The 25,320-nt window shown below is 44.8% G+C and overlaps 3 protein-coding genes across 4 annotated transcripts; 2 read left to right on the top strand and 1 right to left on the bottom strand.

Moving 5' to 3' along the window:
• The first annotated feature begins 7,212 nt into the window (after positions 1–7,212).
• Positions 7,213–16,068, top strand: LOC139837849 (uncharacterized). The gene is made up of 6 exons (XM_071827150.1): positions 7,213–7,625; positions 8,259–8,378; positions 8,451–8,599; positions 10,252–10,494; positions 15,686–15,712; positions 15,790–16,068. The coding sequence occupies exons 1-6, from the start codon at positions 7,265–7,267 to the stop codon at positions 15,919–15,921; spliced, it is 1,032 nt and encodes a 343-aa protein (XP_071683251.1). The 5' UTR covers positions 7,213–7,264; the 3' UTR covers positions 15,922–16,068.
• A 48-nt stretch (positions 16,069–16,116) lies between these two features.
• LOC127292339 (uncharacterized) lies at positions 16,117–18,790 on the top strand. Of its 2 annotated transcripts, none has more exons than XM_051321730.2 (5): positions 16,117–16,217; positions 16,298–16,390; positions 16,463–16,540; positions 16,648–16,735; positions 18,035–18,790. In XM_051321730.2, exons 1-5 carry the CDS (start codon positions 16,125–16,127, stop codon positions 18,109–18,111), a joined length of 429 nt encoding a protein of 142 aa, XP_051177690.1. In that variant the 5' UTR covers positions 16,117–16,124; the 3' UTR covers positions 18,112–18,790. The 2 variants fall into 2 exon arrangements, with proteins under 2 accessions (XP_051177690.1, XP_051177673.1); XM_051321713.2 differs by having other exon boundaries at positions 18,029–18,790.
• A 164-nt stretch (positions 18,791–18,954) lies between these two features.
• LOC127292356 (cytochrome P450 CYP99A1-like) lies at positions 18,955–20,571 on the bottom strand. The gene is made up of 2 exons (XM_051321738.1): positions 19,672–20,571; positions 18,955–19,596 (listed from the first exon to the last, which is right to left on the bottom strand). Exons 1-2 carry the CDS (start codon positions 20,569–20,571, stop codon positions 18,967–18,969), a joined length of 1,530 nt encoding a protein of 509 aa, XP_051177698.1. The 3' UTR covers positions 18,955–18,966.
• Positions 20,572–25,320: the final 4,749 nt, after the last annotated feature.

Here is a 25,320-nt window from a genome sequence, read left to right as displayed (position 1 = left end):
TTTCACCCATTTTGATCCGTATCTAGTCTACTTTTAGTGTGTAAATCCACTCATTTTGGTATGTATCTAGTCGACTTCAAAATATCTAAACGCTCTTACATTAGTGAATAGAGGGAGTACTTCATTTTAGTGTTGTGGATGCTAACTTGCACTATTACTGAAGATTTTGTTTGTTACAATTTGGTTTGGATGTAGTGATTTATCTTTTTCTGTTGCCGAAATATTGAATTGGTGATCTCGCACAACAGCCTATCCACTCTCATCAAAATGAGTTCACCCCATCCGTGTGTCAAACTTTTGACCAACCCATAAACTGGCTCGGCTCCACCCCACCCCTTTGTTGATCTCAATCCAAGCACATCCTAAGAGCCCAGTCCAAGTAACAACACAACAATTGTTTCTTCCTTCCATTTCCACTTATAAACCAACTTTGCAGCTTGACAGGCCCCATAACCCCTTTGTGAAAAGGGCCAAGTTAGATGTGGGTCGTAACAGTTATTAGGGCTATGAGTATCATATTTATAATCCACATCCTGTTTCCAGATTTATTACCTGATTCGTTGTATCAATGAACCCAAGATGCCAACAAGCAAAGGTTGAAATCTTTCATGTTTATAATTCCCAGGCCAGAAGAAAATCTAGCTGTAGACATAGGGCTTTGCTTTCCCTGCTCCTGTCCTTTCATTGTTTTAGGATTGACTAGCTTAAGTTTTTTTCTTTTTTTATTGCTGGTATTTTGTAACACATCTACGTCATCTTGGCGTTTTCCTTCTAATGCAGACAACACATTTGGGCGCTTGTTTGAGAAAGAATAAACCCTCCTCTGATACATAAGTCCCGATCTAGTTGAGTGGTACCGAGAGAAACGCTTCGTCCCCTGCTCGTCCCCGCGGGCGAGTCAGGGGCGACTCCCTTCTCCCTCCCCCTTCAGCCCGACCCCCTCCCCCGCCGGCGGCGGCCGGAGCTGCTGGGCAAAGCCCGCGCAGTGCCGCCGCCGGCGGGCATCTCCACCTCCTGACCGTCCACCGGGAAGCGCGGGCGGACCTGGTGACGACGGCGGGAGCCCCTCGGCTGTCCGGCGACGGTGACGGCGCTGGGGAAGATGGCGACGGCGCCGGGGAAGACGGCGGCGGCGCTGGGATGGCGGCGACGGTGCTGGGCGGCCGGAGTCGGCGCCGTGGCGGCGCTGGGTCTGCCGGCCCAGATCTGGGCCCTTGGGCTCGATCCGCGGGCAGACGGGCCCCGGCCGCCCGTCCACCGGCGCCAGGGTGCGGCCACCCACCTCCTCCTCGCCCGTTCTCCTTGGCTCCAAGCGCAGGGATGCTGCTGCTCTGACCAGGTTGAGCTGAGCCCAACGCCATCTTGGCGTGGTGGCTCGGGGCGTCCGTGCGATGCTGGCGGCGAGGTGTGCAGTGCTGGGTGGCCGGCGATGCTTCTCTGAGGTGGATGCGCGCAGCCCTGCCGGCGAACCCTCCCTTGGCAGCACCTATGCCGCTTGCAGCTTGGTGGTGCCCCTCTTAGGCGGCTTGCCCTCCCTTTGTGGGCATGGCTGCCCCTGATCTGGCGCGCTTGACGTGCTGCCGGCGGGTTGTCCTAGCAAGGCTAGTGCTTTGAGTGGAAAGTTCAGCGCGTGAGCTCTAGGTAAAGGGCGGACGCTGCTTGCGGTGGTGAGGTACCATGCTCCGGGCGAAAGCCCTGCCTTTTAAGGCCGGTGACGGCGACGCCTGAGGGCGCCGTTTCCTGTGTGGCGTCATTGAGGAGTTCTGGCACCTCCCTCGTCCGGGGTCTCAGGTTCCGGGTGAAAACCTCAGATTTGGCATGCCAAATCGGGCGACGACGGCGTCTTTGACGTCGTACCCTTCTTGGAGGCGTCGTCTTGGGAACTTGAGTTCGGGCAGTGGTTCTTCCTCGGGGTTCTCTGTGTTGGCCGCATGGGAGGTGTCTTGCGATGCAGATGGCGCGCCGGCCTCTTGAGGGGTATCGCGGTGGCTTGCGCGACGAGGATCTTCCTCGGACAGCGCGAGCGGGCCTCTGGATGAGCAGTGGTGGGCTGGCCTCTGTGCTTGATGGCGGGCTGCTGAAGACTGCACGCTTGCACGTCTGTTGAGGTTGCTAGGAGGTAGCCGCTGCGCCGACGGCATCCCTGGATTTGGGCTAAGGCCGGAGCAGCAATGCTCCCAGCTGAGCCGGGTGGGCTCGCGGGATCCGGGTGGTACGCGTCTTGGCTGCGGCCGGTAGGTTCTTGGTAATTTCGATGATGCACTGCGACTTTCATCGGCATGGGTTCTGTTTGGCGGAGGAGCTCACTCTGTAGCGTCTTAGAGGAGCACTCGACAGATTTCGGCTTTTTGTCGTAGTCATGTTTTGAGTGTTGGGTGTGTGTGTGGGTGTCCCAGCCTTGTCTTAGGCTTGTAATTTAAACTTCTTTTTCTATCAATGAATCGAAACGCAAGCTTTTGCATTTTCGCGAAAAAAAAAGTTGAGTGGTACCTGTGTTTCCTTTGCTCACTGGTTACCTGTTAGGCAATTATTTTCCCAATCAAAACATACGTAGGTTACTTGCAGTATTTCTGCTTGTGAAGATATGTGTATTTCCAACAATGTTAATTTTCTTAACGATATCTCTAAATGTTTTTACAATTTGGTATATATATTGTCTCGATGAAAGGGCACACCTGCGGGTTAGACCATGTCATTTTTGTATTGTACATCCCTCTCCATTGATGTAGAGTCACAGTTATTTGCTCCATATTCCCATAACATCCCCAGATCACAACAATAAAATTCCTTAATTTCTGTGGTCTTGTGATGTCCTTTTCTACCTTTCCAAGTTTTATTTTGTTTGTTTGTTTGTTTTACTGCTGTTCATTCTAAGTTGTGTCATATACTCATAGCTGTGATCTTTCTTGCAGCAGTAGACTTGACTACAGGGGCATGCTACATTGCAGGTGCCAGGAGAACATATTCTTTCCAGCTTCCCTGGCCGATCTGATTGACTTTTATCTGTCCCCGATAACTCTTACTGTGCTAGAAACCTGCGCTAAATATTACTATGATCATGATGCATGGTGACTGTTGTTTTTGTTCAGGCTAAGACGTCTACGCTGATTTTGACGAAATCTGAAGTGCGGGCTAATTTCTCCTGCTTGATCATGTACCGCTTCCTTTCTGTTTCATACTTGAGTGCGAGTAGATTGATATGTTCCTTCATTTTACATGCAATGCGTTTGTCGGATGGGGGATGATAGCAGTGACAATTTTGATGTATACTTGACTGTCGTGACTCAACATTGAGATGTGTCTTGATGTTAGCAATTGCGATGGTGCTGTGTTGTTCAGGCTGAAAAGCTTGAGGTTACGGATTCCAAATCATTTCTCCAACTTCCGTAGCAGAAAGACAAATTGAAGAGATGCTTTTGATTTGTATCCCAACAGCAATCTGGATCCCAGAAGGCACACCCGCATGTCAGGTGAAGACCAAGACGATTGCTGGTTTCCCTCGGAAAAAAAACACGAACTTTGGTTTCTACGGCCAGGCCTCTCTACCAATACCTGCATGGTTTAACGTATGCTGCCAAAGCAAATGAAGGCAGATGTGAACACTTGGGATTTGTTTGGGTCGCAGGGTTATAAAAGCACATTATCTTGTACATGATCTGTTTGGTTCGTACGATCCTAAAAACATAAACATATGATTGGAATGTACATGCAAAACAAAACAAAGGATTGAAAAACACTAGAATTCTGCCAACATGAATAAGAAAAAAATATAGGATCTTTAATAAACATGGTCAAATCAAAGTCAGACACATGAGAAAGTATAACTATGATGTTATAATGCCACTGGATACATTAATATTGTTCTTCATGCGTAGGAATTTGAAGAACGGGTCCAAATGGATTGTAAAACTTTGAGTTTTTTTTTCTATAAAACTGAAATCAAAGGAATTTTTCCTGCGTTTTTCTTTTGCTCAATTCGTTTGAACAAAATGATGAATAGTATCATTGTAGGAAAATTTTCTATTCAATGATAATGTTCGAAATCCTAATAGAGTAGAAACAACGGAAAAGAAGGTGGGTGCCAATTCAATAGAATGATTGCAAAGAGGACAATTCCCACAATTTGGCCAGCCTCCCGGCGTTGTAGACGTTCGGTAGTCCAAACTCGATTTTGAATGATAAGCCACAAGAATAGCTTGCATTTGGGAGGGGCCCAATTCTTCCAAACAGAGATGTTCATTTGTGATCAAATGGTGCCAGCGAAGTGGGCCTTATAGGCCGAGGCCGAGGCCGAGGCCGAGGAGTAGGACCCGAAGGAAGTAAGCTTCACACAATAGAGTCGGTAGTGGATTAGTTGAGTTGTAGTTGGTAGGTGAAGGACTAAAGGCCCAAGCATCATCCATAGTTACGTTGTGGACACGACAATTCTTATTCTTGGAGAGGGAAAAGATGGAGGGGCGATAAATTTGTTGTTGATCCCATTGGCCCTAGGGTCATGCAAAAAGGTGCATTCCTAACTAATAATGAATTAGGCAAGACTATGGTTCAACTGGGCGATCAGTCATCTGGGTGTGACTCACGCGTCGTGTTGTAGTCTCGATGGTGTGCCAACGTTCCTAGTTAGCTCCTCGCCTAACAAGAACCTCTTCCTTTGCTAGTTCCTCTCCTCTTATGTTGCTAGTCCTTCTCCTCCTGTCCAAATTGAGGCATGGGGAATGCGTCATGGTTGACCTAAGGTGTAGATTTGTATTAGAGAAAGCTCATGGGAGATGGTAGGTTGAGGGGAATGCCATGGCGAGTCGGATTCATCGTCATCAAGCCCTACCCGACTAAGTTGAAGCTCCAATATAGGTTAGTTTTTCGCAAATATGCCGCATGGTGTTTTTCACATGTTGCGAATGTGTGTGTTTTGTTGCAAACACACAAATGGGATGATGCAATGATTTTTGTACTCCTGCTGCAAATGTTTTCCTTGAACCGCTGCAAACATTGTCCTCCATGCTACGTACATGTGCTGATTTTTATCTCAGAAATTTGTGTGACATGTGGGGGTTTCCAGCAACCGGTAGGGATATGACACATATTCTTTTTTTTGCTGCATAGGTGTTTTGAAATGCTGCGATGCTTTTTTTTGATAGTTTTGAACCAACCAATGGATGCAATGCTGCAACCACTCTACAATAGTACAACATTTTGCTGTGCGGACGGGGTATGATGTATGTTGTATGGATCGGACCGACAAGATTTCTAGTTCTACAATGATAGTTGCAGAGGTAGACGACTTTCCCCTATCATTGGGATAACTCTAAAAAGAAGTACCAACCTACCTCCCAACCAGACTAGGCACATCATAGTAATGCTACAACTAGGGAGATAATTTGCCGTGATAATTTTGCCCTTATTTTAGCAACAACGTATTAGATCAGACACAAACTGTTCTTTAAAAAATTCCAAATGGATGATTAGAAATAGTAGATATAATTTGGCCCCATCCGTTATTTTCATTAGTGTAATTTTATTCGTAATTGTGTGCTACTCCCTTCGATCATGTTTAATCAATGCCAAACACTGCACATACAATCCGCGTCAATTAAACATAATTAAACATGATCCGAGGTAGTAATTCATATGTTTTGGCACCAATCCATGGATGAGCAGCGATAATTGATTTTAATCATAGTTATGCACTCGAATGACCGCTGAATCATTCTCTAATTTTACTAGTACTAGGAAATCATAGATTTTATTACCTAGCTGCCGCAACAGAATTGTTGGCTAAATTAGGGCTCCTTTAATTCATATGATAGAAAAATCATAAGAATAAAAACATAGGATTAAAATGTCTCTGTAGGATTTGAACCTACGAATTGGGTTTTGGAGACACACATTCATGCCTAGTTGAATTCTATAGGAAGATGAGTTCTCTTTAATTGTGTCAAAGAAATTTTCCATAAGGTATAATCTCATGCCATTTTTTCCTATAGATTTTGCACTACAAAATTTCTGTAGGATTATTTCTGTAGAATATATATTCTTATAAATCAAACTAGTGTAGAAAAAATCTCATAAAATTTAAATTCTACACTATTTCTATACAAATCCTATGAATAAAGGGGCCTTTACAAAAGGAAAACGCTTGCGATCCGGTGACCGATCGAGCGAAAAGGATCGGTCGCTCGGTCCGCGCTCGCTGCTGGGCCGCGACCCGCTGTTTCGGCTGGCCCATGGCCCATTACTTGTTCGCCCACACGTTTTGGCCCAGCACTCAAGACACATAGGAACCAATTGCTGGTGCTGTTTCATTCTTTTTACGCACCCGATTTTTGTTGTATCCGTGTGTGACATTTTGTAAACATAGTTGATGTTTTTTTGTTGTAATTCAATATGTACCAAACTAAATTTTGCTTGACCACTTTGCAATGTTTTGCATATATTTTTTTTTTGTTTTTAATTGTTTCTGACTTTTGTACAAATAGTTGGTGAATTTTGTTGTAATTCAATATGTAGCAAATTAATTACTACTTCACCACGTTGCAGTGTTTGTAAATATATAGACTTTTTGTTGTAAACACCCAAATTATTTGTGGCCTGTGTTGCTAATTATTGTTGTAAATATTTTACTGGTTTGTTCTAAAGATATTTCTGGAATGAAAGCAGACTTTTATTGTAAACATTCAAATAAAATAATGTTGGTTTTTGTTATTAATTAATGTTGTAAGTATGTTTCCGATTTGTTGTAAAGATATTATTGCATGGAAACTGACTATTATTGTAAACACCCAAATAAAAAATATTGTTTTTGTTGTTAATTATTATTGTAAATATATTGATAATTTGTTGTACATATATGTGAAGATTTACTGTGAAATTTTTGTTGTAATACTTTTTATTTTTTGTACACAAAGCGGTGGGTTTTTGTTGCTATACTAAACAGCGGATTTTATTGTAAATATCTGAAAGTTTGAGGGCAAAGGGAAACACGTGTTCGGTTTAAACTGATAGGCTTAGGACCGCGGGTTGATTTTCCAAAAACCAGAGGGCAAAATGCAAAAATCGAAATGCTGCTAATTCTGGACGCCGGATTACGATCGAACGGCGCTGGTACGACCGATGCCCCGCGCGCGGATCGGCCTACCGACGGCCAGCGCGCGCCTTTACAAAATCTGGAACCAAATCGTGCCAGCCTAACAACACCAGCTGGTTGCATAACGCCTGTGTTTGCCCGCGAGAGTTGCGGTGGAATTGTTCAAAACCGGCCGGCGGGATGGAGGCGGAATCGAGGGGACCGGAGTCCAATCCAATCCGTCGGGGAGCTGTCAGCGAAGATGATCCGGCCAAATCTCCTCCACGGCCCCTTGCTTCGCCAGCGCGTCGGAGCAAGGAGGAAACATCTGAATCGGACTCTGGGTCGGCAAGGCGGAGGAAGAGGAAGAGGGTCACCGATTCTAGGGATTCGGCGAGCTCTGGTTCTGACTCCTCTGCCTACAGCTCTCCACTTCGCGAGCCCAAGGCTCCCGTGGTGCCCCTTATAGAAGAAGATGGTTCCGTGTCCTACTTCTTCACCAGTGACAAGGCTGCCGTGCACAAATACTACAATGATGTGGAGAAATACGATGCAAAAATAGGTAATTCTCTTCATCGGGTGACATTTTTATTGTCTTTATACATTAAAATGCATTTAAATTTTAAATTTTGAGCTCATTCTGTATCCTTTGTAAAAGTCGACAATTTAATTCTGCATTTATATTGAATATTTACGGATGTCCAATCTCCAATGCATAACATAAACTTAACCAATTGCTAACCTATAAGACAAAAGATACTTTAAAGCCCACATAGACGAATGACTTGTTGGCTGTTTTCGTTCACGTACAAAATTCCTTTCTTAGTCTCATCTCACTGAAACTAATGGGAGGACGTGCTATGATATACCAAGTTCACCCCAGCATTGCTCTTATTCTTGTCAGGCTGCTGTGTGCCGATGTGGCTTACGTTTGTTTAGCTGAAACGTGTGATCATATGGTGTCGAATTTGTATCAGGAAACTAGAGATAGATACCACGATATGTATCGCGGTACGTAGGATCCTAAAATCATAAGGTACTACGATACGTATCTGGATATTGACGATATTGACAAGCTTGCTATTTAATGACGTGCTATGGCCTTTGGTCAGTTAAATTAGGATTTTCGCTATCAAACTTGATCTACTTCCTATATGGTTCTCATGGTGGATAATGCTGGCTTCATTTTTTCTAGCTCGTCATGAGCGGTTGTTAACAAGCGGGCGGTCCAGTATCACCGAGCGCTACACTCTGAAGGACACGGAGGCTGTTATAACTTATGCCAAATCAGTTCTTACCCTTTCGTCCTACCAGGGTACCCTTCTTAGCCTGTTACCTACTTGATTTTCTTGTTGCTATTGCTAAGCATGATCCATAACATGCGCAGATGGCAAGGTGATGAACCATTGCACAGGAATCGTTGTTGAGGTAGATGCAGTTAAGAACTCTGCTGTCATTCTCACCTCTGCATGGATCATCTGCAGCAAGAAACCTCTAGATGACTGGAAAAACAAGGAATATGATCCTGAGGCAAAGGCAAAGTCTTTAAACAAACCTTGCACCTTGTTTATTTTCCCTTCCTCCCACTCTAATATAAGTGATTTCAAGATTATTGAGTTTTATCTATTCATAAGAAGTTACTAGTGTGGTAGTTGCGCTTTGCAGCGCCCGTTGGTATCAGGTTCGTGAGATAGGCTTTTTGTATGGGCTATTTTGTTGCTAATTTTTCTTGCTTTGAGTAGTGAAGTTTTCTCCTGAAAAAAAAGGAGCAGCAAAACTGTATAGGTGAGACAGTAGAACAATATACTCAGTAGAATAAATGATTCATATGTAGTTTCATTTTCACATCTGAACCGGTTTAAACATGAAAAAATCTATGCACGATAAGATCAAAGACCAACAGACATGGCATCATTTATCCAGCATACACCACATCATCTTCATTAGAATCAAGAAGATTTGTTGTGTTCATATCTAGAGCAAGTCGAGAAACACTGATATCAGAAACGATTTTGAGCCCCTTTGCTCAAAGCCGAAGCCTCCCCTCATAAAAGGTATATAGCTGAATGATGTCCTGTTGCTTAAACAGTTCGCCGGATTCATCCCATACGACTGCACCCCTGCCTCCACTGCCACCAGAATGTAAGAAGTAGTGGTCGATATTCAGTTTGAGTATGTGACCCACACAACTGTAATATCCACACAGGTTGCTTAGTTGGCTTTATACAGATGATACTACATATCTGTGAATAAACAGAGCATGCTACCACACACTTCAGAGCCTTTCCGGATTCTTGCTCACAAACACACGTGTCTTAGGCCCACTTTAGCTTTAGGGCTCCATATGTGTTCCAGAACTAATAACGGAGATGCACAAGCAATCAGCTCTACTCTAATATATTCTAGGAGAAGCTCCTTCCAGAAATCTCTATCTTCCTTGCAAGTTGCACCTGAAGAACAGATGAGCCCCTTCATTATAAAGCCTGAGGCAAAAACGGCAAATAGGGTCAAACAAAAGCATTTCTGAATATCTGTATGGTACCATACAATGCTTGTGGTACTGCATAACAATGAGAGACAATCCTTTGAAGGTGTTCATGTTCTCTTCATCTCTTCTCTCAGACAGCCATCTTAGACAAAAGAACTAATGGGTTCACTTTACTTTATCAAGATAACTAATATCTTATTCCAATCATATCATTAACTATAGCTTAAGGATGATCTCAGAATGCACAAGCTTCCATCATGCATGTGATTCGTGAACATCAAGATTCCGAGACAAGTACAGCTCCTAGAAATTATGAAAACTTGCCATTTGAAACTAAAGACTATGGCCATCAGTTTCAAACAAACAAACAAAAAAGTCTGAAAATCACTTATGAGATTTATTGCTAAATATTTGTATCCCAAAATGTTTGAGTAAGATAAACAAAAAAAAGGACACTTGGAGTCTTCTGAATATCACTCTTAGAGTTATTAACTTTTTTTTGAAAGATAATATATATTAAAAGCTAGCAAGCCGCCTCATTAAAAACCTTCCAGCCCCCTTAGGTACCCTGGTAAGGAAAAGAGTGCGTAACTTGCAGCCCACAAATCACACCAAGTTACAATCAGCCCCAAGGCTGTATTAACTTGTAAATTCTTAACGCAACTCTTGGATATAACTTTTTTAGTTACCTTCTTTTCAGGTCAATGTCCATATGTTGGATGGCCGAGTCATGGAGTGTCGGCTGATGTACTTCAGCAAGCACTATGAGATAGCGTACTTTGAGATTCCTCAAGCTAGTCAGTTGCAGACATTGTCATTGGAATCTAATGTGGAGTTTGATCAGGATGTATTTCTATTGGCTAGAGATACTGATTTGAATCTGATCTATAAGCGAGATAAGGTGCAACTTGTAGATCCGTGTGAACACCAACACAATCACTACTGTTGGAGTATCTGTTGGGCTATCTTCTTGTTCTCTGTTGTGGCCCATCTGGCCCAGCCCAGTCGTGACCTATATAAGATGCTTCTATCTCTGTAACCCTAAGCTGAGAGAGTTCCTCCCTGCAGCCTCCTTCTACCTCAGGTTAGGCCCTCACCTCTGTCCACATGGTATCAGAGCAAGGGGTAGTGAGGGCTACGACGGGAAGGATTGCCGATCTGGAAGCCTAGTCTGCTGCGGCGGCTAGGAGGAAGAGGAAGGGAGCAGGCTGCTGTGGCGGCAAGGAGGGGAAGGCAGTGACGAGAAAGAAGACGAAGAGGGCATCCTGCGGGTAAGCCCTTTGGTGTTTCTGAGAGGTTAGTTTGGTGTCAAGCATGGGGGACAACAGGGATTTGGCCAAGGCTCTGGAGAAGCTGGCAGAACTTATCACTACCAAAGGAGATGGAGGAGGAGGATCTGCTGGAGGGGGAGCAATCGTTCCCCATACCAACATCGGTCAGAAACTTGAGCTGCCGGCGAATGAGATCAAGTTGGAAGGAGTGGCCAACTATCTCCGGTGGTCAAGGAGGGCGCTGTTGATTTTGAACTCGAAAGGGCTGGATGAACGTGTGAGTGGTGAAGCTGCAGAACCAGCGGACAAGGCCAGTCCAGAATGGAAACAGTGGAATGCCACAAATTCTCTGATTGTGGCATGGTTGCTTAACTCTTTGGTTCCTAACATTGCTGCTTCTGTAGAGGCACTCACAAAAGCTTCAGAGATATGGGACACCTTATCAAATCTGTATTCTGGAAAGGGGAACATTATGTTGATTGCTGAGATTGAGGATAAAGTGCATGACTTGCAACAAGGAAACAAAACTGTGATGGCATATGTGGCTGAGTTGCAGCATCTTTGGGGAGATTTAGATCATGTTGATCCTCTGGAACTTGCCCATGGGGAATGTGTGAGTGCTGCTGCAAGCTGGATTGAACGTCGGCGAGTCATGAAGTTCTTGAAAGGTCTCAATCAAGATTTTGAGGGGAGAAGGGCTGCTTTACTGCATCAAACCACTACCCCTTCTCTCAAAGAAGCCATTGCAGCTATGTCCAGAGAGGAAGTGCGTCTGAATATGACAAAGGGAAGCGATTTTGTCTCGCATCTGACCTTCTACACTACCGAGAGACAAGAGATGAGAGACTACTATACTTGTGGACAAAAGGGACACTTGAAGCATCAATGTACCTCCTTTGCTACACCCAGTAGGGGGAGAGGAGGATACACACATGGCAGAGGAAGCTACAGAGGAAGAGGTGATGGCAGAGGTGGTGGACAGCCATATGGACAGCAGTATGGAAGAGGTGGTGGACAGCAGTATGGCAGAGGTGGTGGACAGCCATATGGACATCAGTATGGGAGAGGTGGTGGACAACCATATGGACAACAATATGGCAGGGGTGGTGGACAGCAGCACGCTATATCACCCAAGGCACATATGGCAGCAGCTTCAGAGCCAGCTACCAGTACCTCTCAGGGACAATCAAAGGAAGAAGGACAGAATGAAGCAACCTTTGGGAACTTTGCTCACTATGTCTACAAAGATGAAGGTAATATTGATCGAGTTTCTATAGCCACTCATAATGCTAATTCAGATTGGATTCTTGATTCTGGAGCATCCAAACATGTTACTGGGAATATTAGTGAGTTTGACTCTTATACTAAGTATCCTCCCACACATAGAGGCACTATCCAAACAGCAGATGGCACAACACAATCTATAAAAGGGGAGGGGTCGGTGCAATGTACACCCAACATAAAATTGTCATCAGTACTACATGTTCCTGCTTTTCCAGTAAATCTGCTATCCCTAAGTGCCCTGATTGATCAGCAGGACTACCGTATAATAGTTGACAGATATATGTGTTTAATTCAGGAAAGGGAGAGCAGCAGGAAGATTGGGACTGCAACCAGGCATAGAGGTCTTTGGCACATAGATCGTGACAAGATGGGGCATGATGCTAGTTCTGTGTTTGCTGCGATTGTTGGAGGAAAGGAGAGTATGGCCCTAGTTCATCATTGTCGAATGGGCCACATGGCATTTGATAAAATGTTTCGAGTTTTTCCTGATGTAATGAATGGAGTGGACAAAACCAAATTATGTTGTGATGCCTGCGAATATGCTGAGCATACGAGAACCTCTTATGTTAGTAGAGGGATCAGAAGTGTATCCCCATTTGTGTTAGTGCACTCTGATGTATGGACGTGTCCTGTTGTGTCAGTAAGTGGCATGAAGTACTTTGTGACTTTTATTGACTGCTATTCCAGAATGACTTGGATTTATCTTATGCGTCACAAAGATGAAGTGTTCACTTGTTTTCAGAGTTTTTGTGCCTATGTGAAGAACCAATTCAATGTTCACGTGCAAGTGATCAGAACTGATAATGGTACTGAATATATCAACAAACCTTTTGCTGATTTCTTATCTTCGCAAGGTATACTGCACCAGACTTCTTGTCCTGACACTCCTCCCCAGAATGGAGTTGTTGAGCGGAAGAATAGGCACATTCTTGAAGTGGCTCGATCTCTTATGTTTACCATGAATGTTCCCAAATTCTTATGGAGTGAGGCAGTTATGACTGCTACGTATTTGATCAACAGAATGCCTTCAAAGATTCTAGGTATGCAGTCTCCTTGCCAACTCCTTCTAAATAACAATGATTTTGTTGTACCACCCAAACTCTTTGGCTGTACATGTTTTGTAAGGGATCACAGACCGTCTGTTGGCAAGCTAGATCATCGGGCTATCAAATGTATCTTTATTGGCTATTCCTCCGCATGTAAGGGTTACAAGTGTTGGAGTCCCACTGACAGGAGGACATTTGTAAGCATGGATGTTACGTTTCGCGAGTCAGAACCATTTTATGATGGTGAGAGTGATCTTAGTGGCTTGTTCCAGGGGCTTGACCATCTTGGTGATGCTCAAGAGGGGGAGCAACAGCCAGGTGGTGATCAAGAGCAGCAAGATGGTGACCAACAGCAACATCAACAGCCAGGTGGTGATCAAGAGCAGCAAGATGGTGACCAACAGCAACATCAACAAATTCCTCTTGTAGCGGAGATTCCTGCAATTCCTGGTACACCTACACCACCTAGACCCGTACCACCACAAAGATGGCTGCAGAATCCACTTGTGTACTCTAGAAGACAAGTACAAAGGGAGCAAGTAGATGCTGTGGAAGAGCAACAAGACCAGGGGCAGGGGGAGCAATCTATTGGACCTGAAAATCAAGAAAGCACAAGTGTAGATTCTGCTGAGGAGAATCAATCTCAGACTGAGTCCAATAATAGCCTAGACTTGCCAATTGCAATAAGAAAAGGGGTAAGGAAAGTTGGGCTCCCAAAGCGACTAAGTTATGATGACTATGACGTAGGAAATTATATTTCTTACGAGGCATTGTCACCCTCTTTTCGGGCTTTTGTTGCTTCACTTCAAACTGTATCTGTTCCTAAGGATTGGAAGGCAGCCAGGTTGGACCCGAGATGGTGCAATGCTATGATGGAAGAATTGGAGGCCTTGAAGAAAAATAAAACATGGGAGTTGACGGATCTCCCTAAAGGAAAGAATACAGTAGGTTGTAAGTGGATCTATTCTGTAAAACAAAATGCAGAAGGAAAAGTGGAGAGATATAAGGCAAGACTTGTGGCAAGAGGATATAGTCAGACTTATGGCATTGACTATGATGAGACGTTTGCACCAGTGGCAAAAATGAGCACTGTCAGAATATTGATCTCTTGTGCAGCAAATTTCGGATGGCCCTTGCATCAACTTGATGTCAAAAATGCATTTCTGCATGGTGATCTTCAAGAGGAGGTGTATATGGAGATGCCACCAGGATTTGTCAGACCTGAAACTAAAGGGAAGGTATGTAGACTGAAGAAATCTCTATATGGTCTCAAACAATCTCCACGGGCCTGGTTTGATAGGTTTAGACAAGTGGTGTGTGGCATGGGATATGGTCAATGCAATGGAGACCATACCTTATTTTACAGACATTCTGAGCAGAAAATCACTATCCTTGCTGTGTATGTTGATGATATTATTATCACGGGAGATGATGATGTTGAAATCGCAAAACTGAAAGGATGCTTGAGTCAAGCCTTTGAGGTGAAAGCTTTGGGAAAACTTAAATACTTCCTTGGAATAGAAGTTGCAAGATCGTCAAAAGGGATAGCACTATCTCAAAGAAAGTATACATTGGATCTCTTAGATGATATGGGCATGCTGGGGTGCCGAGTGGCTTCAACCCCTATTGACCAAAATAATAAAATCACAGCAGAGTCTGGAGAACCCATAGACAAGGAGAAATATCAAAGACTTGTTGGAAGACTAATATACTTGTGCCACACAAGACCAGATATATCATTTGCAGTGAGTGTAGTGAGTCGCTATATGCATGATCCGAGGGATGGACACTTGGAAGCAGCTCAAAGAATCTTGAGATACTTGAAAGGCACTCCGGGAAAAGGATTGTGGTTTAAAAGTAATGGACACCTAAATGTAGATGGATATTGTGATGCAGATTGGGCTAGCTGCCTAGATGACCGAAGATCCACCTCAGGGTATTGTGTTTTTGTTGGAGGAAATTTGGTGTCATGGAGAAGTAAGAAACAATCTGTTGTCTCGAAATCAACAGCCGAAGCAGAGTACAGAGCTATGTCACAGGGCCTGGGTGAAATGTTGTGGGTACGAAACCTTCTAAGAGAGCTGAAAATTTTAAGGCAAGGAAGCTTGAAAGTGTGGTGTGATAATATGTCTGCCATAAACATAGCAAACAACCCTGTCCAGCATGAGCGCACCAAACATGTGGAGATAGACAGATTTTTCATTAAAGAAAAGATTGATGCAGGGATTATCTCATTGGCTTATTTGAGATCAAGACAACAAGTGGCAGACTGTTTAACAAAAGGACTAGGATCAAAGGGGAGTGTAATCGTGCCTGTGACAAGATGGGGATGATTGACATTTATCACCCATCTTGAGGGGGAGTGTTGGAGTATCTGTTGGGCTATCTTCTTGTTCTCTGTTGTGGCCCATCTGGCCCAGCCCAGTCGTGACCTATATAAGATGCTTCTATCTCTGTAACCCTAAGCTGAGAGAGTTCCTCCCTGCAGCCTCCTTCTACCTCAGGTTAGGCCCTCACCTCTGTCCACAACTACCAATTCGTCCACGGTCCAATCCCTGAGGTTAATCATCTTTTCTTCTTTGGCTAAATTTTATTTGATTTCTAATTACAAAGTCTCAAGTGACATTCTGCATGTAGTGTGGAACCGGAGGAGCATTGCTGGACCTTAGTGGAAAAGTTGTTGGGATGCTATTCTACAAACTGCCACTTGTTTTCATTCCAAGCTCTCTTATCTTGAAGTGTTCAATAATGTGGCAACGTTTTGGGTAAGCGTTATTTTATTAATCTTTATTTGGTGTTGAAGTCATTGAACATTTGGTGCCTTTCCAGTCCCTTTTATGCTCCCTTATTTATCTGCGCATTAAATATCTTAATCAAATATCCTGCAGTATATCAGTGTGTAACTAAGTAATTATTTTTAGTGTGAGTATCTAGTTTTGCTGAAATCATGTATATTGTGACCCCAGCTTGGCATGAAGCTAGGGACATTGGGATTTCTAGGCATTCCCCGTGTTGACTTCATGTCACGTAATTTCAATATTTCCTCTGGTCTCATTGTAGGAGAGGTACACCTAACTGATCAAGCCATTTATCTATGCGTAAATTATGTTGTAACCAAGACGTAACTCCTGCAAATTGTTACCAGATTTCAGCAAAATGTGATGCTGAGAAGCTTGGCATTAGGGCAGGGGATGTTATTTTTTCATGTCAGAAAAAACGTGTTTCAAGTATTGTTCAGGTAAAAATTGTAGTCCTTATAAGTATACATCCGTGACATTTTGTTTTACTAGGTTCTGCATGTTTATTTCAGCTGGAAGATGTGCTGTTGGGTGTTGGTGCGGAACATCTTGAGAAGAGCAATGATCTCAGCTCTAAAGTTGATGTTGAGGTCTGTTCCTATCCACATCCAGAAAGTTCCCAAACTATTTGTGCATTTTCGTTTGAAGTTACCCTCATTGATCTCACCAAAAAAGATTCCTCCTTTTGTCTCCACAGATTGGTGTATTTCATGTGCGCAAATGCAAAAAGGTTGACATTATTTTAAGAGTAGAGTTGTCAGATCGTCTTGAAGTTTTTCACTCAGGTAATACATATACCTCCTTTCGCATATTATAGATCGTATTACCGTGCCTTGTTCATATTAATTTTTTTGCAATGAAAACTCTTAGTACATGAGGCAATATGAAAATATAACCTCACTTTTTGACGCAATGCATAAGAACTTCGGCACCTTGGTATCCAGGCGGGTAAGGAAGCAATCAAGCTCCAGCTGCAGCTTCTGAACATGTACATACCTTGTCATCAATGAGGAGTCTCATCTGTCTCCATAGAATCCTTAGGTACCATCCATGTCGCTCAATAACAACAAGAAAAAGGCCTTTTGTCCCAAGCAAGTTCGGGCAGTCTAGGTCCACCCACACCGCTTGCTGGAAAATAATGGAATTCCTGAACTTCTATAGGATCCAAAGAGTGGCAGACATAACAATATTTAGATGTCTATCTGTTTTTCTTATCCAGCAACCATCATTTAGCCACCTAATCAAAATTGTGGTACTCCCTCCGTCTCAAAATAAGCTACTCAAGTTTGTCTAGATACCGTTGTATATAGACATATTTTTAGTGTGTAGATACATCCGTATATATTAAAAAGTTGAACAGCCTATTTTGGGACGGAGGGAGTAGTACTTTTAATACAAATATACCGGATTGATCTCAACCATGACAGCCACCGCACACTCAAAAAACGGTCTTACAATTCAGAAGTTACCTTTACTATTCAGATCCTATTTCAAATGATCAAATTCAGAAACAGATTGATAGATTTAACAATATGCAAAAGATTGAACCACAATTGCATAATTCTTTCATCAAAGTAATGTATCAAGTTAAGTTTCAGATTGTTCCTACCCCATGCCCCACTTAAAGAAAGATGTGGTTCATTAGTGATAACTAAAAGGTCTGAGAAATGTGTGGTTAAGGATTCGTTTGGTTCAGGGGATATCCTGGCCGAGTCCTGGATATCCAGCTCTTTAGTCCATCCAGCAGTTTCTTTTAAGGTATTGTAGGGATATAACAGATGCTTAGGCACTTTACCTTTTCTAATACGATTACACTTATTAGACCTGTCCTTGGGCTCTTCCTAATCATATATCTTCCTACGGATCCCCCTTTCTCGTTTGTGAATTATTGCCAGATGTATGACCCAGTCAGTTATTCTATCCAACATGTGTGATTGTGTGAGTATGGTAAACAAAACAAAGACTCTTGGTGTCTTCTACTTTCGAAATTTTGAACATAACTCTTGAATATTCGACTCTGATGTCAAACAGAAAATGGATATATTGACATGAGCTGATCTAACTTCATGTTTCTTAAGTTGCAGATGATGAAGATGCCAAGGCAGTAGGAATCAAGGGAGAGGAAGCACTGGCATCAGCTGCAGGCGAAGCAAAGCCATGAAGAATGTGGAGGTGAACTCTATCCATGACTTCCTTGTAGTGATCATCAGATATTTAGATAGAGGCTACCTAGGATTTTTGCTGTAAGCTCGGTAGAATGTATCACTGCTCCTGAAGTAAAGAAGTAGATGTGGTGTAGCTTTTGGATGAAACTTGCAGGCTAGTGTTAGTTTTCAACGGTACTATTCTGGATTCTGGATCATATCCTAATACTATAATTGCTGTGGTCAGCATGTTATGCATCCGTTTTAGAGAACCAAAACTATATTCCTGATTGTTACTTTCTGCTAGTATTGTGGAAGCTAACTTCATGTATTGCTTGAAAGTGCTATTTGGTACGTACAATATGATTTAGACGGAGTGATTTATCTTGTTCCATTGCTCAAAATTACATGTAGAATTGGTGATCTCACCATCATCACAACACCCTATCTACCCTCATCAAAATAAGTTCATCTCATCCATCTTTCATAGTTTTGACCAATTCATAAACTCGCTTGGCTCCACCCCGCTCCTGATCGTGAACCGAGTTACAAGGGCCAGTCCAAGTTTCGGCGCAATAATGTTTCTACCTTCCATTTCCGAATTCCGAACTGACACTTTGAACCCAGATTCGCAGTTTGACCCCATAACCCCTTGGAAAAGGGGAAGTAACATTTATATACACGTTGTCCGCAATATATGCACCCTCTACTTGACGATAAAAAGTACATAGCTAATATATACACACATATAAAACGATGGAGAACTTTTCAGTTATTGAACAGCACCACTTTCAAGTAGTTTATATACTGGCCAGCATTAGCACAATCACAAAGCTTATGGAGATTCTACATCGACCAGCTGAACAGCTCCTTCAGATTTCCGAGGGAAGCTCCTTGTACGGCGACACCACCAGTTGCAGGTGGTTCCTTCTCCTGGCCGTTGCACCGACGACCATGTCCATGTCGAGCTCATTCGGCTTCATTCCGTGGGGGAGACTCCAGTCAAAGTAGTAGAGAAGTCGAACGACCATGAGCTCCAGCACGGCGAGCCCGAAGGTATCACCAGGACACATCCTCCGTCCGCTCCCGAATGGGATGTACTCAAACTGCAAACCCTTGTAGTCTGCCACGCTATCCTCGAACCTCTCCGGCCTGAACTGGTCCGCGTCACGCCAATGCCCGGGGCTCCGTGCCACAGCCCACGCATTGACAATGACCTTGGTGCCCCTTGCGACCTTGAATCCGCCGATGTTGCAGGTCTCCTGGCAGAGACGGGGAATCAAGAGCGGCAGCGCGGGGTGCAGCCTCATGCTCTCCTTGATCACCAACCTTGTGTAGCTTAGCTCGTTGATGTGGCCTTCATGGTCTTGTGGGCTCTTGCCGTCAAGTGTTCGTCGCACCTCTGCCTGCGCCTTGGCCATCGCCTCAGGGTTCTTCATGAGCTCTGACATGACCCACCCTGCAGATGATGACGTCGTCTCTGTCCCTCCGATGAGCATGTCCTACAGGTTAACGTTGAATATGTGAGAGTTAAAGAAGAAATACATGTTGCAATCTGTGTGCATTTCAACACTTACAAATGTGACTGCTTGGATTGTTGCAGCGGTGATGGGGATCTCAAGGTCCGCCTCGTCCTTCATCCTAAGCATGGCACTCAGAAGGTCTTCATCTCCTGTCTTCTTGCCCTCCTCTTGCCGTGCCTCGTGCTCACTGATGATCTTTTCAAACACGCCGTCGAGCTGCCGGCGCGCTCTCCTCAGCCGGCCTCTCAGTCCAGTGACGACGTCCACAAACCACAGCGACGGGAAGAGGTCTGCGGCGCAGAAACCAGACCCCTCCGTCACCGCCACGTTGACGACCGACATGAACTGTTCCTGGAGCTCACCGCCGCACAGCTGCCCAAGCGTCGCCTTCCAGGTGATGGCGATCGAGCACGGCACAAGCAGCCTTCCGAGGTTCACCGGCTCACCTCCCTCTCCGGCCGTGCCAACGTTCCTGATCAGGGCAAGCGTCTCTCTGTCCCGGAGAGGTGCCAGCTGCCGCACCTTGTGCGCGCCAAGGAGGACGGTCATGCACAGCTTGCGCAGCTTCCGCCAGTACACGCTGTGTGGCGCGTAGGCGAGGTCCATTCCGTCGAGGATGATATCCGTGGCGAGCATCTTCGGCCGCGACGCGAAGATCAGGTCCTTGTCCCGGAGCACCTCCTGCGCCACCGCCGGTGAGGAGATCACCACCGTGTCGACGTGGCCCAGCCGCAGGTACATCACCGGGCCGTGCTTCCTGGCCAGGTCCCAAAGAGCGACCTGCGGCTGCGAGGTAACGAGGTGGAGGAGGTTCCCGATAAACGGGAGACACCGTGGACCGGGAGGCCGATTCTTCTTGGAATCATGTGAAGGTTTGCGGTGGAGTAAGTACACAAGGATCACCAACGAAATCAGAGAGAGGAAGAGGACGACTATGGCTGCGCTTACCTCCATGTTTCAGCTTTGCATGGTAATAAGAACAAGATTTGATGGTGATTTATAGGCCTTGCCATGGCATGCATGTTAATTTGATGGCGATTTATATGCCTTGCCATGTCATATTTGATGGCTATTTATCAGAACACGAGGATATTCCTCCACAACATTCCGCTCAACTTGTGTCAGCTACATTGTTGCACTACTATACTAAGTTAACAGCTCTCTTATGCTACGTGCCAGGAAGAACAACAAAATTTGATGGCGATTTATAAGCCTTGCCGTGTCATGTTTTTTCTTGCCTAGCATCTTGCAACTACTGTGAGCTACACTCCGCTCACCTAGTGTCAGCTGCTACATTATTGCTGGTATATTATATGAACTTAGTAACGTCTAACTCCTCTATTAGGCCAGAGCACTACATGTCAATGTCATTGCATCGCGATGCAAACCAAATTTTGGGGAGAACTTGTCGCCACATGTACAAGGCATCTAACTTCTTTCGCCAACATGATGCCGAATAAGGTATACATGGTTTTTCCACAACACCAGCTAGACTTCTCCGACCTATCTTGCCCATCCATCTTGGAAATTGGTGAAATATGTTTTCACTTATGGCCTGTAATGGGTCTGAAATAGAAAACAATCGTACCGTGCTCTATGCTCCTCACTCCTCTTATAGAAAACATATTATGCCATCTTACTGTCTGCGCCTTATCAAGAGATCTTTCTGATCACACCCCGTTGTTGTTATCAATAGGGGAAAAAGCTAAGGTTGAAAATTGTTGGTTCCACCGCCCAGATTTTAATGATTTAGTAATTAAAACCTTGAATGAAAACAGAAGAGGTGGATCTAGTCTAGACAAATGGCATAAATGTCAGTGGCATTGAGACAAAAACTAAAAGGCTGGAATAATAATGTTGAGGGGATGTACAAAAAAACTAGGAAAATCTTTGTTGATACCATAGAGAACCTAGATAAAATTGTTGAATCTAGTTCTCTTAATGGTGATGACAGATATCTTGATGAGGTCTAAGACCTAGGGTGTGGCCCGATCTCGTGATTGACCCGAAATCCAAAGGGGAAAGGAGGGAGAGGATGAAGAACGCGAAGAACACGAAGAACAAACACACACACACCAACCCGATACAATCGAATCTTACTCTCGTGGCTCGATGGACCACGCCAATAGAATCAGCCGGAAGAGACGCGAGGTAGAATTCCGGATTGAGAGATCGGGGTTGGAGACGGAGACCGGTGAGGGAGAGAGAGTGGAGCACACTTGAATCTCACTCACAAGTAGCCAAATCCTCAACAAGAGTAGCCTTGATACAAAGGGGATCTAACCCTAGGGAGACAAAGCTCAAAAAGTAGTTTTAAGCCAAGATTATGTCTAAAGAGTAAAAGGGGGCGTCCTGGGTACTTATATAGGTCTACAGGGCCCACATGTCGAAGAGGTACAAAAGTAACCGACTCAGGTAGTTTTGGTAGAGACAAGTCGTGAAATCCGGTCACGGAGCCGGTCCAACCGGACCTGGGGCCGGAGCGTCCGGTCCAGACCGGGTCCTGGGCCGGATGGTGACCGGGAAGAGGTTCCGGCGTTACAGTACTGCGCCCGGTCGTCGTCGGTCTGGGGTCCGGTTTGGACCGGCGGGCCGGTCAGGTACCCGGTCGGCCGGACCTGGGACCGGGTGGTCCGGTCAGGGATCCGGTCGGCCGGGTCCTGGACCGGTTGGCTTCCTTTCCTCCCTTCGCGCGTTTCGGATGACGTTGGGTCCAGCTCCATGCTCATCTTCACGTCCAGCTGCTCCTCTCTTCCTCTTGATCATGGTGTGTCCTCCTCTCCGGGGCCTTGACGCACCTCGTACCTAATGACACAAAGCATATCCGCATGAGGTAGCATTCCATCCAATCAATAGTTCAAGGTAAGTGTGGATAGGAGAGAGTTCACCTCTTGGTGTATGGCCTTGGCCCGAGCTCGTGTCATTGGGCCACGAGGAGGGCTTGACGGTCTTGAGGAGGAGGTGTCCAAAGGCCACCCCGTATCATCTCCCCCCCTTGGGAGAGAGTCGTCCTCGACTCTTGTTCCTCCTCATCTCCATGATATGGTGAGAGATCCGAGATGTTGAACGTGTTGCTCACCAAGTACTTGGAGGTTGGTATGTCGATGATGTAGGCGTTGTTGTTGATGCGTTTGAGGACTTTGAAAGGTCCATCTCCTCGGGGCTTTAGCTTGGAGTTGCGTTCAAGAGGGAACCGCTCTTTGCGAAGGTGAATCCAAACGAGGTCTCCTTCTTCAAATATCATTTCCTTCTTCTTGGCGTTGAGGCGGGTAGCTTGACGAAGCACATGTTCTTGGATGGTTGCTCTTGTTTCTTCATGTAGTTTCTTCATGGCGGTGGTGCGCTTGTCGAAGTCCATGTTTGTCCTCTCATGAAGGGGGAGTGGGAGGATGTCGAGTGCCGTGGGAGGGTCGAAGCCGTAGACGATCATGAAGGGACTCCGTGATGTTGTAGAGTCCGTGGCTCGATTGTAGGCGAACTCCGCGTGCGGAAGGCACTCTTCCCATGACTTCAAGTTTTTCTTCACGAGTGTGCGTAGAAGAGTGGAGAGGCTTCGATTGACCACTTCCGTTTGTCCGTCCGTTTCCGGGTGCGTGGATGATGAGAACAAGAGCTTCACTCCAAACTTTGCCATTCGTGACTTCCATAGATAGCTCATAAACTTGACGTCTCGATCCGACACAATGCTTGCCGGTATTCCGTGTAGTCGAACAATTTCCCTAAGAAACAACGAAGCAATGTGTGAAGCATCATCGGTCTTATGGCATGGTATGAAATGAGCCATTTCAGAGAATCTATCCACTACCACAAAGATTGAATCATGACCATGTTTGGTGCGAGGCAATCCTAGTAAGAAATCCATACTTATATCTGACCAAGGGGCATAAGGAATAGGCAACGGTGTATAAAGGCCATAGGGGTTGGAGGTGGACTTAGCTTGTAAGCAAGTTGTGCACCGTCGGCAAAGGCGTTCCACCTCGCGGTACATTCTTGGCCAATAGTAGTGGGTTGAAAGCATTTCATATGTCTTCTCTCATCCAAAATGTCCCATGAGGCCACCTCCATGTGACTCTTGCAAAAGTAACTTTCAAAGAGAAGACTCGGGTATGCAAATTTTGTTAGCTTTAAACAAGTAGCCATCGTGCAAGTAGAAGTCATTAAATCCTCGGTCAACGGAACACTTCTCAAATATTGGTGCAAAGAAAGAATCGAAAGGATAGAGTTCTTTGATCTCCTCAAGTCCCAAGACATGAAAATCCAAACGAGTAAGCAAAAGGGTGTTTTTGCAGGAAAGAGCATCCGCCACTACATTGTCCTTGCCCTTCTTGTATTTGATTACATACGGAAAGGACTCGGTGAACTCAACCCATTTTGCATGTCGTTTGTTCAAATTGTGTTGGCTTTTCAAATACTTCAAAGACTCATGGTCGGAATGAATGATAAACTCTTTTGGCCAAAGATAGTGTTGCCAAATTTCAAGAAAACGAACCAAAGCATAAAGTTCCTTGTCATAAATAGGATAGTTGAGGCGTGCGCCATCCAACTTCTCACTATAGTATGCCACGGGTTTTCCATCTTGCATAAGAACGCCACCAATACCAAGTCCACTCGCATCACACTCAATTTCAAAAGTTTTTGCAAAGTTTGGAAGGACGAGAAGGGGAGCTTCGGTAAGGCGTTTCTTCAACTCATCAAAAGCATTTTGTTGAGCCTTGCCCCACACAAAAAGAACATTCTTTTTGGTAAACTCATTCAAAGGGCAAGCAATGGTGCTAAAATCTTTCACAAAGCGGTGGTAGAAACCGGCAAGTCCATGGAAACTTCGAACTTGACCAACAGTGGTAGGTGTGGGCCAATTATGTATGGCGTCAACCTTCGAAGAATCGACTTCAATGCCATTGGCGGAAATCACAAATCCAAGGAAAACCAATTGGCAAATGTGCATTTGGGAAGATTTGCATAAAGCTTCTCATGACGCAAGATGCATAAGACTTCTCTCACATGTTGCACATGGTCCTCGAGATTTTTGCTATAAATGAGAATATCATCGAAATAGACAACCACACTCTTGCCAATGAGAGGTCTCAAGATGTGGTTCATAAGACGCATGAAAGTTGATGGAGCATTAGAGAGACCAAAAGGCATGACAAGCCATTCATAGAGACCAAGCTTGGTCTTGAATGCCGCCTTCCATTCATCGCCAATTGCCATGCGGATTTGGTGGTAGCCACTACGCAAATCGACTTTAGAGAAAATCGTGGCACCACTTAACTCATCAAGCATGTCATCTAAACGCGGAATGGGATGGCGGTATCGAACGGTAATGGCATTGATGGGGCGACAATCCATACACATTCGTTGCGTTTCATCCGGTTTAGGCACAAGAATCACGGGAACCGCACAAGGACTAAGGCTTTCACGAACGTACCCTTTAGCGAGGAGATCTTGTATTTGACGTTGAATCTCCTTTGTGTCTTCGGGGGTTGGTGCGGTAGGCGGCGCGGTTTGGGAGCGGAGCGCCGGGTATGAGGTCGATGCGGTGCTCTATGCCCCGAAGCGGTGGAAGCCCATGAGATAGCTCGTCGGGGAAGACATCTTGAAACTCCTTCAAAAGAGACAACAAAGACGAAGGAATGTTGGTTAAGTCGTTAGTCGCCGACGATGGTCCCTTGCAAATGAGCATATAGTGCAATGTGGTGGATG

This window comes from Lolium perenne, chromosome 1, assembly GCF_019359855.2.
Source record: "Lolium perenne isolate Kyuss_39 chromosome 1, Kyuss_2.0, whole genome shotgun sequence".
In the NCBI taxonomy this organism is placed as follows: domain Eukaryota; kingdom Viridiplantae; phylum Streptophyta; class Magnoliopsida; order Poales; family Poaceae; genus Lolium; species Lolium perenne.
This window is presented reverse-complemented; position numbering and strand designations above follow the sequence as displayed.

Bases quoted from the DNA above. Each gene is read 5' to 3' on its own strand.
- LOC139837849 (XM_071827150.1), top strand. From the start codon at position 7,265: ATGGAGGCGGAATCGAGGGGACCGGAGTCCAATCCAATCCGTCGGGGA. The intron at 8,600-10,251 runs GCAAAGTCTTTA...CCTTCTTTTCAG, and splicing joins AATATGATCCTGAGGCAAAG to GTCAATGTCCATATGTTGGA. The intron at 15,713-15,789 runs GTTAATCATCTT...TTCTGCATGTAG, and splicing joins TCCACGGTCCAATCCCTGAG to TGTGGAACCGGAGGAGCATT.
- LOC127292339 (XM_051321713.2), top strand. From the start codon at position 16,125: ATGAAGCTAGGGACATTGGGATTTCTAGGCATTCCCCGTGTTGACTTC. The intron at 16,541-16,647 runs GTCTGTTCCTAT...TTGTCTCCACAG, and splicing joins GCTCTAAAGTTGATGTTGAG to ATTGGTGTATTTCATGTGCG. The intron at 16,736-18,028 runs GTAATACATATA...ATGTTTCTTAAG, and splicing joins TCTTGAAGTTTTTCACTCAG to TTGCAGATGATGAAGATGCC.
- LOC127292356 (XM_051321738.1), bottom strand. From the start codon at position 20,571: ATGGAGGTAAGCGCAGCCATAGTCGTCCTCTTCCTCTCTCTGATTTCG. The intron at 19,597-19,671 runs GTAAGTGTTGAA...GTTAACCTGTAG, and splicing joins CAATCCAAGCAGTCACATTT to GACATGCTCATCGGAGGGAC.